The sequence below is a fragment of the Atractosteus spatula genome, chromosome 7 (genome assembly GCF_055471065.1).
Source record: "Atractosteus spatula isolate fAtrSpa1 chromosome 7, fAtrSpa1.hap1, whole genome shotgun sequence".
NCBI classification, from domain to species: Eukaryota; Metazoa; Chordata; class Actinopteri; order Semionotiformes; family Lepisosteidae; genus Atractosteus; species Atractosteus spatula.
Window position 1 is genome coordinate 61,527,895 of NC_142712.1, and position 14,195 is coordinate 61,542,089.

Consider the following 14,195-nt stretch of genomic DNA (forward strand, 5'->3'; position numbering starts at 1 on the left):
CAGCAAAAATATTAATTGCAATAAAATGCAGACACCTACACTCTCAGCTCAAGTGTTAGTTTCATATTTATAAACAGGTCCTTTGCAATCAGTTCTACTGTATACTCTATATGCTATTTGCACAAACTCTGTGTCCTCTCAGAACACCTAGGATCCTCCTTATAAAGCTACTGTTATTGTTCTTTGCAACATTACTCAAATGGACAAGAAGTAATGAGAACAATGTAGCTACAGTGCTGTTAACCTCCTTATAGGGATGCCTGTTACTTTGGTCTGTTACTTTGATATCCTGCTATTTATACTCAAATGGACTGGCTTTTCTGTCTGTAGAAATAAATGTCAGAGAATTGCAAATACGCATACATACATTCATATATGCACGCACTGTAAAGGAAAGTTTAGTACAGTTATTTCACAGGTCAAAGTGCTAATCAGGAAAGGATTTATATCCTCCACCCCACGTAGTGCCCCAAAAGTAGGACTTTTAACTGTATTTTGAGGATGGAAAAGTAATATTACTTTCCATAGTGAAACTGGTGTAATTTCAAGAAAACCCTCAAGTCTTGAACATAAAGCGTTATTTGCAGCTCTGAAGAATACATTGCACACATTTAGATTACATAATGTAATTTTACTGTTTCAACAATAATTGATTTTTAAATATCTATACCAGTTACAAAAAATTATTTCAAAAGATTTTTTTTTAAAATCGTCCAACTATAAGGAAAAGAGAGCTTCTTTACTTTCAGGAAAGAAGCATTTTAGCTTTTTTAGACATCTACAGCATATTACCCTACAAATGATTAGGGCTGTAAAATACTGAACCAGTCCCCCGAAAAAAAAAGGTCTACACGAGAAGTAAATATGTTGATGTTTAAAATGCAATCTTACACTGTACTTACTACAACTGAAGATCAGTGTTCTTAATTAACTCCAGAGAAATGCATCGTTTGACCATGTGATCGTACAACAAATAACCGCGGTTATCCCAAATCGGTCTTGCTGTTTGCTCGGTGCCCCTTATTCACCTGTTCGCGTTACCTGGATGGGCTTGTACAGTAAACGTATCACGTCACTGCGCCTTCCAGAGGGGTTGGGGCTGAGAGTTAGCTTGATTTCATTGCCGTGAAAGTTAGGTAGGGCGGAGAGTAGGGAGCATGGGGAGTCGCTGCTGACATTAACCGGTTGTTGTTCTGCAGCGGAAAGAAAAGGCGCAGTTTTATGCTGACAGTGTTAAAGACCACATATTAGTGCTGGTGATGTGTGGGAGCACGGTTTTTCTGCATTTTGCAATGAAGTACAACAGTGCATAAGGACCGAAGAGGCCGTTGACAGTTGATGGTAAGCCTTTTCTGAATCTGCGCCGTAGCGCTGGCCGGCGTAGGCCTCGCAGCCTGGGGCTCGCGTAACTATGAGAAGCCGCCTATACATTTCACTCCGAGAAAAAGTGACAGGGGAGACTGGATGCATCCTGTTACAGTAGGTGGGGGGGGGTTTCGGTTTCATGATCTGTAAACTGGGTTTATGCATCTAAATTTCTGCGGAATAAAGTGTTAATTCTCGTTAGGTCTGTGGAGGTCCAGATGGCAACGACCAGATATTTCACTACACTTGCTTGGGTGGTTAACTGTAGTTATCATTCGGATGACACGGTGGATTTATAATTGGAGAAAGGTCTTTATCCCAGGTATACTTTACGAATGTGCCACGATCTTTATTACTTTATTACTTTAAAGCTTTAAAGTATAATTATCTCCGTGATTGATTTCCACAAAATTAACGTATGTACAATTCGCTTACCGCACTGCTTTGCTTTATCAGATGTGTCGCGTTTCTATTTTTATTACAGGTGCTACATTAGAGCACGGATTATGGTTTCAGTACTATCATCAAAAATAGCTTGGCAGTTTTTAAGTAGTGCGAAGCTGTTGTTGACGGTTATTGGCAACACACGGCTAATGGGCACCTATTTGACTGTACTGAACACGGTCTGTTACCATAATACAGACGAGCTAAATTCACTTGTATAGCTGGATCCGAGATAATTGCGCGTTTGTCGAGAACCATTGCGTTAAATTATTTAGGACCAGAAGCAAACGATTCAAGCAGCAGCAGTGTATAATTTGATGCTCCTGGAGACCCTACCCTTTGGCAGCGCGCTGGTGCTGCATTGTCTGTCTCTATATCTCTGTGCGACGAGGGTGTTGCATTTCTAGCAAAAGGTGCTTCGACCTGTAGCCACGGTTTTACTGTATGGGATATGGTGTAACGCTATTTGCAACTCCGATTCTTTAATGAGGAAAAGGGCGTGTGTAAAACAGTTATTTAAAGCTGCCCCTGGTTATTTTAATGGCATATAGTAAACGGTCGTTTTCCAAAGGTCCTGTTAGGAGAAGGCCGGTGCCATTAATAAACCAAACGGTAACGGATCCATTTAGAACCGTTTGGCTCCCACACGGTGTCTTTGACTACTGTACGTTGAGTTTTTGGATAAACCTGGCAGCCGACCAGAGAAATTATGCTGACTTGCGATCTCTAGCAACTGCGAAGCGTGCTGAACAGACATCGGCTCCTGGGCCTCTTTGTTAAGTTTTCAGGGCAGGGCTCCTTGTCAGAATGCAGCTGCTGCCGCTAGCAACCCCTGGCACACTGAGAAACCGTAGACATGAAACAACGACTTCAGCTTGAGAGGGTTTTCTGATCTTGCTTGCCATCAGATTTTAAAGCAAATGAACTCGGTCGTGTGCCAGCGTCCCTCTCTGCCTTGTGCACTGCATTGTGTAAACAGTGTACAACGTTATCTGGAGAGATTTGTGTAGATGGTCATACAGTCGATACACTGGCTCCAAAAATGCCCCAGAATCACAGTTATTAATATTTACTGACGACTACATAGTGTGGTGTCGTGATTTCGAAGAGCACATTATATAAGCGTTACAAATATTTGCACAGGCCTTTAACTGAAAAGTGGAAAAGGCATAGTTTTGCTGTATGTGTAATAGGAAAAACAGGAACTTCTGTAAATAGGTTCTGGAGAACGAATTGCTTTAGTTCTCTGTCCTGACTACAACATGTTCCTCTGAAAGCTTTTCCATCCAAGCGTTTGGAACTGGACCACTGCTGCATACTTCGGATCGCAAAAAACGCATTCTTCTGTTGTCCAAATTTGAAGGCCGCAGGAGAAGATTAAAGACCATTTAACTCCACAGAGCCTTCTGTAAGGGTTACAAAGGAAGTCCTTTGAGGTTTAACAACATCACACAGGCATATACTAGATTGGAAATCAGTTGTAGAGAGTAACTTTTAACAATGATATAATCATTCTGGGTTTCTTTCATAACTAAATTTAGGGGATAACAGTTCTACAGGGTAGATGTTCTGGAAACCTTTTTTTTGCTTGGGAACCTGTTAACAAAGATTAGTCTCCCTTCTCTATATGGGTATGCAGAATGAAAGATACCATAGTTTTACTACAGTAAAACTAGTTTAATTGTAGTCTTTCAGCATTGTGGTACTTTTTTAGATTATGCTGGAAACCTTTGAATGTTATGAATGTTAGAACCGTTAAAAACAGTTGAAAATGATACAAAGCAGTAGTACTGTATACAGCAGGTATTGCTGCGGATATTCCTTTAAACTGTGTGGAGGTTTTAGTAGAACACTGTAAATCAGGGTGAGCGAATGAATCTCGTTCCTCTACTGTTGTTTTACCTCTTTGATAGCAGAGCTTTCTTATTTTCAAACCATTAAAATCATGTGCGTCCTCCCAACTCTGCAATATAAATAGAAGTTTGTTTCTGAAATATTTTTCTCAAAGTGTGGATGAGGTTTATATTCACATAACATGTAGAAAAAGGGAAAGGGAACCTCAGATTTAATCCTCTGAAATGGGGGTGGTCTCTGGTTCTAGAGAGCAGGTCATACAGATCAGTCTTAAATCATTCTTCTGTAAAGATCTGGAACTCATGTAAGTTTTGATATCTTTAGTAAATGTAATGTCAGGAATAGCGAACTGTGCTCCTTGGGGAAAAACTAAGGTTGCTGCTGGAAGAGGTGTTAGTGGGGCCAGTAGGGGGCACTCACCCTGCAGTCTGTGTGGGTCCTAACCTAATTTACCAATTAGGGCCTACTAATAATCCCCATCTCTGAACTGGCTTCATCACTCTGTTCTCCTCCCCAGTGATAGCTGGTGTGTGATGAGTGTACTGGCGTATCATCCAGGTGGGGCTGCACATTGGTGGTGGTGGAGGGGATCCCCATTACCTGTAAAGTGCTTTAAGTAGAGTGTCCAGAAAAGCACTATACAAGTGTTCACGAGGAATGACAACGCCCCAGAATCGAAGCGTAACGAACTCTTGTGGAGTGAATATTTGTGTTAACCCGCTTGGCTGAGGGCCGACCTCCTGGCCGTAGGGCGAGGAGGCCAGGACCCCCCCGCAGGGTGACCAAGGGGCAGCTGCAGAGGTGGAGCTGGGGTGGAGGTGGGAGGCAGAAGTCGCACGCGAGGGAGAGAGATATCGCATTTGGTATTTATAGTGTTCGGTGGAGGAAGGACGAAGGGAGCGATTGCTTATTACTGACGGCTGGGAATGATTGAGCGTGGTTGTTGTCATCCCTCCCGAACTTCAGTTAAATAAACTCCATTAAGCAATTAATAATAATATTTAGAGCTGCAGGGTGGTGGTATTTTCATTTCACACAATTTCTAAACATCTTAATTAAATCACCTTCTGACGTCATCAAGACAAAATTGTTCTTAGTGTTCCGAAAATGAAGATTTGACTTGGTTCTGGTGTTCAACAGATGTCTGAAGTTGTTACAGTTTTCTGCATTTAAGGTGATATTTGCTTCCCAAGTTGTGCTGTGTTTGAAAAAGGAAATAGAAATATGTTAGGGTAACCTGTTTTTTATTAATACAAGCTGGCGTGTTAAGTGCTTCACAGGAATTATTTTACAAAATTCTGAAGTACAGTGATACATTTAGAAATCAGCCAACCATGAAAAGAATTCTCTTGCGTATCACCTTCTGGAACATTTGCATGCAAACCCTTCTGGCCATCAGGCATACAGTATGGTTTTATTAATGTCTAATGTAACTGTACTCGCATATGTTAATAAGTGTCCACAACCAAAGGGGTTGGCCCAATTTGTAATCTGTCTTAAAGTAATGAAAATGTTCACATTCTTGTATTCTCTGAATTTTTAGAACTGAAAGAAAAAGAATTCTCGGGCCATCCATTTGATTATTTTTGCTGAGCATCTAGTTCTTTTTTATTAGGGTATAATGAAGGTTATATTCAATTACATATACCAAAGGGCATCTGTCTCTTTTGGCAGTTAGTAGCTTATTGATCCAAGGATCTCATCTAGCCTTGAAGGAAGCCAGGGTGTTAGCTGTAACTACATGGCTGGCTGTTTTTTCCATACTCCCACAGCCCTTTGGTTAAAGAATTGCCTCCTGTTATACAGTAGGTAGGTTCCTCTTGTATCCTGCGGTTCATGCTTTGCTGATTATTCAGAAGCAATCCACTGTGTTGACTGTCAGTGTCTTTGAGGATGTTGAATACCTGTATCGGGTCTTGCCGTAGTCTTTTCTGCTGAAGGCTTAAATGGATCAAATTGTTTTCATTTCTTTTTATTGTGTTTCTTCATTATTGCATGGTCTTTATGAATTGCAATGTTAAAAATGTGCATTTAAAATAATGAAATAATTTATTATGTGCCTTCTAGTTTGTCTGAGCCTTTCATAAAATCAGAGAAGTATTCTGTTGTGTCATTTTCTGTATATCATTCTACTATAGTTTTTTTTTCTCCCAGCAAATATCATGCATTTTCTGTGGATTGCATGCACAAAATGAAACCTTATTTTACAGACCATGTGCGTGAAAATTATTTTGCAAAACCTTTGCTTGGAAAAATCCCATTGATGTCTGCATTTATTTTTAGAAGAGTATCTCCAGTATAGAGTTGTGAGTGCTACAGTGTGATAAGAAATGTGAAGGTTTTTGGAGCTGGCACTGCCATTAGACCCACATCGTCCTTGTGTGCAGTGTGCAACTACATTTGTAGTTAGCCTTAATGTACCATGCATTGTTTAAATATTGACTGAATAACTTGTATCTTAACAGATCATGTTTTGCTGCTAAAATAAATTGTTAAAGCTACATTTTCATGTTTTTTCTCCTTGATACTGGTGTGTAGAATATAATATCACAGCCATGTTTTGTATAGGACTGCTTATGTCCTCTTTTCCTGTCAGTCCACTGGCCTGTCACAGTATGCTTACAGCTGCATATTTTGTTTCTCGATTACCACTTCAAAATAGTTTGTAAAAGAGGAACAAAAAATGTTCCTTGTTCACGTATGCAAGCTTTGTTTTGTAAAATTTATTTTGTCTTTGAAGTAGGGCTGGGCGTAATTCAATAACGATAATTATCGCGATATAATTTTCCTCGATATAATTTTAACAAAAGTTCGATAAATGTTCGATATATATGTTTATGCTTCGCGCATGGTATGCGCATGTGCACAAAATACTGCGCGAGTGCGCGTGCGTGCTGCAGACCGGGCAGCGAACGTGGTGGTGTTGACCCACACGGTGGTGGCTGACAGGACTGTAGTCAGAGTGGAGGAATGAGCGACACTGAAGCAAATGTAGTGCTGCCAACGACCAGCTCGAAGGACGATGACATCGTCGACAGAAAAGGTCATTCAACTTCGGTAATTTGGAGATATTTTGGCTTTTTACGATCAGACATAAAACAGAGCACTTTAAACTTTGCAGTCTGTCTGAACCATCTTCTATGTGTGTTTTATCACACTGCAGTATTTAATTTTTCTATTAAGATATTTATTTTGTAAGTTTTACTCATGCATATTTTGACATAAAAAAGACTTGAATGCTCTCTACCTCAGATTTGTTTAATGTTTCTGCTGTTTGGCAAGTGTTTGTTGTGTTCTTAAAATAAAGAGTTGTTTAATTTACCAATTAACTGTCTGGTTTCTTCAGCTTTCACTCAGGAGAAAAAAATCTGCCTTTAAACTTGAAAGAAATAATGATTTGACATTTATCGTGATAATTATCGATATCGAGTGATATGAAAATTTATATCGTGATAATGTTTTTGGCCATATCGCCCAGCCCTACTTTGAAGCAAGAAAAACGTAAGTTTTAAGCTGTTGCTTTGGTGAAATCATTACAGGTTCCTTTTGATTGTTTGGCTTTTTGCATGCTGTGTGGTCTGCTTTGTATTGTTGATCTAGAATGGACTTGCTTTGTTTTTCAGGTTTTGTTCCAGCTAGAGCCTTACTGTAAAGCAGTTTCGGGATCCTTTTCAGTGATAGCCGTCATTAAGCCCAAAGTGTTTGCTGTATCCTGTCTGTTTTCATTTATTTGCTCTTCTTCTTTCTCCAAGGGCGGATGGCACCCAATTGATCCAACATGGCCCTGATGATCCCTCCTGTGAAGCTGAAATGGCTGGAGCACCTCAACAGCTCCTGGATCATGGAGGACAGCGAGTCCATCGCCACGAGGGAGGGAGTGTCGGTGCTGTACTCGAAGCTGGTGGCCAACAAAGAGGTGGTCCTGCTGCCCCAGCAGGTGCTGTGCCTCAAGGGCCCCCAGCTGCCAGATTTCGAGCGCGAGTCCCTCTCCAGCGATGAGCAGGAGCACTACCTGGACGCCCTGCTTGGCAGCCAGCTTGCGCTGGCCAAGATGGTGTGTTCGGATTCCCCGTTTGCTGCTGCCCTGCGCAAGCGGCTTCTGGTGCTGCAGCGCATCTTCTACGCGCTCTCCAACAAGTACCACGACAAGGGGAAGGTGAAGCAGCAGCAGCACTCGCCCGAGAACAACTCGGGCTCCACCGACATCCACTCGGTCAGCGAGCGGCCCAGGTCCAGCACGGACGCGTTAATCGAAATGGGCGTGCGCACTGGCCTCAGCCTGCTGTTCGCTCTCCTGCGCCAGAGCTGGATGATGCCCCCTCCTGGCCCCGGCTTGAACCTGTGCAACGACGTCATCCACACTGCCATCGATGTCATTAGCTCCCTGCCGCCCTTGTCGCTGGCCAACGAGAGCAAAATCCCACCCATGGGCTTGGATTGTTTGGCCCAGGTGACGACGTTTCTGAAAGGCGTGACTATGCCAAATTCCGGGGCTGACACCCTGGGGCGCAGGTTGGCATCCGAGCTGCTTCTCGGACTCGCTGCCCAAAGGGGCTCTTTACGGTACCTTCTCGAGTGGATAGAGATGGCCCTGGCAGCGTCTGCTGTTGTGAGCACGATGGAGAAAAATAAAGTGCCCCTGAGTCAAGAAGGACTAATCGGCTATGACTGCTTCATGAATATCTTAATGCAGATGCGGCGCTCTCTGGTAATTATCCCAAAAGTTTCCTGCATAATACTTATGGTCAATGCATTTGTTTCAAACAAATTTCCTTTGATTACTATTTAATTACAGTAATCAGTGCCACACTACATTAAGTCATGTTATAATAATGTGGGTCGTTAAGTGTTTAATCTTTTCTTTAATTTAGTCTGTATGAAGAATGAAGATAAGCTTCTTTTTTGATGCAGTGACACAGTTTGCTTATTTTGGTGCTTTCGTATTCATAAAACAAAGCAATGAGCCACACACAGTAAAGGTGTCTTTTAAAGCCAAAGGGGTATAGAGCTACCAGTAAGATCTGTGTCATTGTGTTGTTTTTCTTCCGTGGCATGTTTGCTTAACGTTGCAATGATAGCCTTTCCATTCCGGTGCTCTAAGCACCTCTAAAAAATTGTTATAGTGATGCTGAGGTTTACAGTTGAATTCCTATGACTGCACTTCTCTTGTAATTATTAAACGTGATAACTAATGCCCAAATCTGAACTACAGCAGGAAGGGATAGGGGAGTAAGTCACATAAAATTATGCTTGCTTATACGTGCTCTCAGTGCCACACTCTCATCCCTTAAATTACAGATCAGGGGAACAGAGCTAAAACCAATCTTCGCACACATTGTGCCCATGGTGTGGCTTATCGTGTGAGATATGTTTTTTGCTCTGCTGAAAGATATGGATTGCTTTGGTGTCATGGCAGGGTTCCTCAGCAGACCGAAGTCAATGGAGGGAGCCAACTCGAACACCTGATGGGCTGTGCTCCTTATATGAGGCAGCGCTGTGTCTTTTTGAGGAGGTAAGTGACCTGATACTGACATATACTAACTGTTGGAGATTATCTTCGGCGATTTGCTGTTTGAAAAAGCCTTTTACAATCAGAATGAAACTCTGGGGACTCTTGCACAGATGTTTGGAGAGGGGTATGGAAGAGTCGTATCTCTTTTTGTTCTGTCATTTTGGTCCAGTGAGGAAAATGTATTTATCCCAACACTATCCTGATTTGTAGTTCTGCTGTGTTAGTATAATTGGTTGTAGTTGTGGTATGTGTTTGTGAATTTTTGAACAGAGTTTGGTCTGGTTATAAAAATGTTGTTATTAGTCTTTTGTTTTTTCTACGGTCAAAGGTGTTACATTTCTTTTATGGGGGTTTGGGATCAGGTCTGCAGAATGGCATCTGACTACTCCAGAACCTGTGCAAGTCCAGACAGCATCCAGACAGGAGAGGCTCCCATTGTGTCCGAAACCTGCGAGGTCTACGTCTGGGGCAGCAACAGCAGCCATCAGCTGGTGGAAGGCACTCAGGAGAAAATTTTGCAGCCCAAACTGGCACCGAGTTTCGCAGATGCACAGACGGTAAGTCATTACTTCCGGTTTGTAATAAACAGATTGTGAAAAATATGGAATGTCACACATTATATAAAAAACTTTTGCATAGGTGACTGAATTTAGTGAATTTAAAAAAATGTCCTCTCTACAGTGCTCAAAGTGAGAATATACCTATTTTACCAGGTTGTAGAGACAGCTGGATACTGAAATTAACTGTTTGTGATGTGTAATCATTCATCTGTTTATAGTAATTTTTCATTACTGTACATTCATAGTTTAGGCAGTATCTGAAGGCTAGCAGTCTTGTTAATGGTGTATATATTTCCTGAGATGTTGCTAGTGAGTGATACTTTGCATGTAAATAAGAGGTATACTGAAAAAGTGCTGTAGTTACATGCTGTATTTTTGTTGCAAGGTGCAAGACATTTGTTTAGTATGAGGGAGGATTTTATATTTTTCTCTCTCAGGCAGATACTGCTGGAAAAAAGGATTGAACGCATAGTAATGTCTTTGAATAGTAACCTAGTTTCACTTGAAGAGCTAACTGCAGTAGGTAGTATGAATAGAATGGCCAAAGGGAATGAGAAAATTAAAAGCAAATATGTAAGAGAGATTCAGCTATATATGGCTTTTTGGAGAATTCCTTCATACATCAGGTTAAATCCACTGAGCATTTCCAGTCCCTGACTGTGTTGTACAAGCTGTTTACCTGCCTGGCGTGTTAACTGTGCCCACCCTCTGGATGTTTTGCCTGTTAGATTGAAGCCGGGCAGTACTGCACATTTGTCATTTCTTCGGACGGGTCAGTGAGAGCATGTGGAAAAGGAAGCTATGGGAGACTGGGGCTGGGAGACTCCAACAACCAGTCCACTCTGAAGAAGCTGACCTTTGAACCTCACCGGGCAATCAAGAAGGTGTCGTCCTCCAAGGGCTCTGATGGGCACACGCTGGCTTTCACCACTGAAGGAGAGGTCTTCAGCTGGGGAGATGGGGACTATGGCAAACTGGGACATGGGAACAGTTCCACACAGAAATACCCCAAACTTATCCAAGGCCCTTTGCAAGGAAAGGTGTGTAAATTGGGACTTGATGGAAGTCATCTGTGTTCTATACAGTACACAACTGGCAGTGCATATCACATTGGTTGCAGTATTAAATTAGGTTTTATGAACATGTACTGAAATACATCTTATATGGTGTTGAATTGTCCTTATACAACATTTGCACTATATTAAATTAAGTTTTTTTCTTTTCATTCAGTATACTTTATTCATCCCAGGGGTCCAATAAGTAATGCTGTGACTCAGTGAGACCCTGGAATTTATCATCTCATTTAGCAGTACTCATCCTGCTGAAATATTTTTTACTTGTCAATTAAAACTTGTCAATGCACTTACTGTATCTTTCTAAAAGCAAGATATAGTCACCCCTTATTATCATGTGCATGATACATTAGAATAAGAAAAAATAAAATATTAAGTGAAGACATTCACCTGCTATGTTCTTCATTACAAAAGAACAGCTATCCTTGGCTTCTGAATCTCAAAATTGCAGTGATTTTCACTGTGGCTGTGTACAGTTCATAACAATGTGCAATTCTCAAGGGTGCAAAGTAAAAATCTGAAACGCAAAGGTGATGAACGGGCTGCTGTGTTGGACAGGTGGTTGTGTGCGTGTCAGCTGGCTACAGGCACAGTGCAGCCGTCAGTGAAGATGGAGAGCTCTACACCTGGGGAGAAGGGGACTTTGGAAGACTAGGTAATCTGCATTTCATGAAAAATAACTTCTTGTAATAACTGCTTCCGTTTTTGATTGATATTCAGTAACTTTGAATTTATCTTTGCATAATAAAATATACCCAGAGTGACCTTTCACCTTCAGTAATGTTTTAATAAGGCAGTTGTGTTCACTTATCAGTTTGCAGACCTTTGCAACAAAATGAGATTACAGTGTGCAAAGTGTGATTTCCAAATGCGGAATGAATGACAGATACTTTAAAAGCTGATGTGTCTTTACTTGCATCTGGATTTTGTTTGTTTTCTCTCTGTATTCGTATGTAGGTCACGGTGACAGCAACAGCCGGAACATCCCAACTCTGGTGAAAGACATTAGCAATGTGGGGGAGGTGTCTTGTGGCAGCTCCCATACCATAGCCCTGTCCAAAGATGGCAGGACGGTTTGGTCATTTGGAGGTGGAGATAACGGTGAGCAGAGTTCAACATTATCTTGAGCCCGTGAGGAGGAATTTGGCACCAAACCAGTATATTTTACTTTTGATTTAAACAGAGTTTTACTGCAGGCTTTAGTTGCTTTTCAACAGCTCTGGTGCAAAACTTCCAGTTCTAGATGCTTCTTGCTTAGTGCTTTAGTGGAAAAAGTCCTGGCAATAGGGCCATCTAAAAATGTCACTGACATCTTTGAGATCTAGCCACGAACAGCAGAATATCTTTGCTAAAATGTTTGGTTGAAAAGAAATGGGTGTAAAGGAAGCGTGTTATAAGTCCAGATTCACATTATAATTTCTTTTTCTGCTTGTAGGAAAGCTTGGACACGGTGATACGAACAGAGTATACAAGCCCAAAGTTATTGAGGCCTTACAAGGCATGTTTATTCGGAAAGTCTGCGCAGGAAGCCAGTCTTCACTTGCCCTGACTTCAACAGGACAGGTACGCTTTGCTTGGAGCAGATGATGTCATCTTGCCTGTTGTAAATTCATGTACAGTATAAGATAAACAAACCCTGTGAACTCTAGTCTACAGGATTGTAGCCCCCAGTTATGTCAGTTGTTATATCAAGTCTGAATGCTTGTTTGGTGTGGAAATCAAAATAAAGTATTTTGATTGATGTTGCATTGATTGCATTTCATTTTGATTAGTATTAATAGTCATGATTAAACAAAATAGACACCATAGTGTCGGAATTGCCTTGTAGAAATCCCCAAGTCAATCTGCAAATAGTTTCAGCAGAAAATATTAATATTTTTAGGCATTATGAAACCCATTTTGTTGCATCATCTGTAATTTAAGGTTGTGGAAACCAGCTGTTTTTTTTGCAGTTCATTCATCTGCCACATGGTATAGTAGTTTATAAATCCTTTGTGTTACAGAATGTCACATAAGTCAGTATAGTTCTAAAATACTCTTCTGAGATGTATTTTTAGTTTTAACCTTCCTATTTTAAAATGTTGCTTGAAACAGCAAATGATTGTAAGCTTGTATCTTGAGTGTGTTATAGGGTTTTCTTCAGAAGATTATTATTATGCTCAATGCTTACATTCAATGAAGACATGTTGATTTTAGGTCTATGCATGGGGCTGTGGAGCCTGCTTAGGTTGTGGATCTTCAGAAGCTACTGCACTAAGACCAAAGCTGGTTGAAGAACTGGCCACAACAAGAGTGGTGGACATTTCAATAGGAGACAGTCACTGCCTGGCCTTATCACATGGTATGACCTTCAGCAGAAAATATATCTTTTCATTCTTAAACTATGAAATGCATAATAAATGTGTATTACTCAGCACCATGGGTGAACATTATTACAAGAAACTGGAGTCATGGTTTCTCAGTCCCTGATCTGCAAACCGACATAGAGACCAATCACCATTGCTCCAGGGACCAGTCATATCCTTAGGTCATTTGCTTTACATTCATGTTCCCGGTAGGTTAATTTTGAAAAGTGGTTTTACTCAATGCTCACTGGTTAAATAGAGAGGTTTTCACTGCAAATGTTAGTGTAATACAGAGGGTATGTGTATATAGGCTGTTCCATTCACTGTTTCTGTTTGTAGTGCTCCTCTACTGTTTACATTGCATCTGCGAATCCTAACTCTTTTTCTTGTGCAATGGTAGATAACGAGGTCTATGCCTGGGGTAACAACTCGATGGGGCAGTGTGGTCAAGGAAACTCTACTGGACCTATAACCAAGCCCAAGAAGGTCATTGGTTTGGATGGTGTGGCAATTCAGCAAATATCCGCAGGCACCTCACACAGTTTAGCTTGGACAGCTTTGCCCAGGGACAGGTTAGTAACATTAAAAAATACAAAGTATATTTTATAAAGTATATAAAGTACATTTAAATATTTTCCTAACAGTATTAAATTGAAAGACTGTAGAGATGAAGTTTGCGTGGCTGATTGTTTTGCTCTTGCTGCCTTACTGAAGAAACATGTTGGTGACTGTGCGCTTCATGATGGTGACTGTGCGCTTCATGATGGTGACTGTGCGCTTCACGAGAGTGAGCCAGCTTTCCTACGCTCTTCTGTTTTCCCTTCCAGGCAAGTTGTTGCCTGGCACCGGCCCTACTGTGTTGATCTAGAAGAAAGCACTTTCTCACACCTGCGCTCCTTTCTCGAACGGTACTGTGATGGCATCAACAGTGACGTTCCACCTCTTCCCTTTCCCTCATCAAGGTAAGCCCTGCTCCTTAGGATCTGTCATGCAATCTGTCTGCAGTCCTTTTCTATGTCTTATAATCTGCCTATAAATAAAT

The 14,195-nt window shown here is 41.2% G+C and overlaps 1 protein-coding gene across 2 annotated transcripts in view; it reads left to right on the forward strand.

Moving 5' to 3' along the window:
• Positions 1 to 1,137: 1,137 nt before the first annotated feature.
• herc1 (HECT and RLD domain containing E3 ubiquitin protein ligase family member 1) overlaps positions 1,138 to 14,195 on the forward strand; it is a 66,510-nt gene continuing 53,452 nt past the window's right edge. For both annotated transcript variants that reach the window (XM_088920124.1, XM_088920123.1), the window contains exons 1-11: positions 1,138 to 1,341; positions 7,416 to 8,371; positions 9,080 to 9,175; positions 9,538 to 9,732; positions 10,464 to 10,775; positions 11,367 to 11,463; positions 11,766 to 11,909; positions 12,244 to 12,371; positions 13,005 to 13,149; positions 13,554 to 13,725; positions 13,981 to 14,115. In XM_088920124.1, the coding sequence (XP_088776250.1) occupies positions 7,442 to 8,371; positions 9,080 to 9,175; positions 9,538 to 9,732; positions 10,464 to 10,775; positions 11,367 to 11,463; positions 11,766 to 11,909; positions 12,244 to 12,371; positions 13,005 to 13,149; positions 13,554 to 13,725; positions 13,981 to 14,115 (2,354 nt within the window). In that variant the 5' untranslated portion in view covers positions 1,138 to 1,341; positions 7,416 to 7,441. The remainder of the gene's footprint in view (positions 1,342 to 7,415; positions 8,372 to 9,079; positions 9,176 to 9,537; positions 9,733 to 10,463; positions 10,776 to 11,366; positions 11,464 to 11,765; positions 11,910 to 12,243; positions 12,372 to 13,004; positions 13,150 to 13,553; positions 13,726 to 13,980; positions 14,116 to 14,195) is intronic.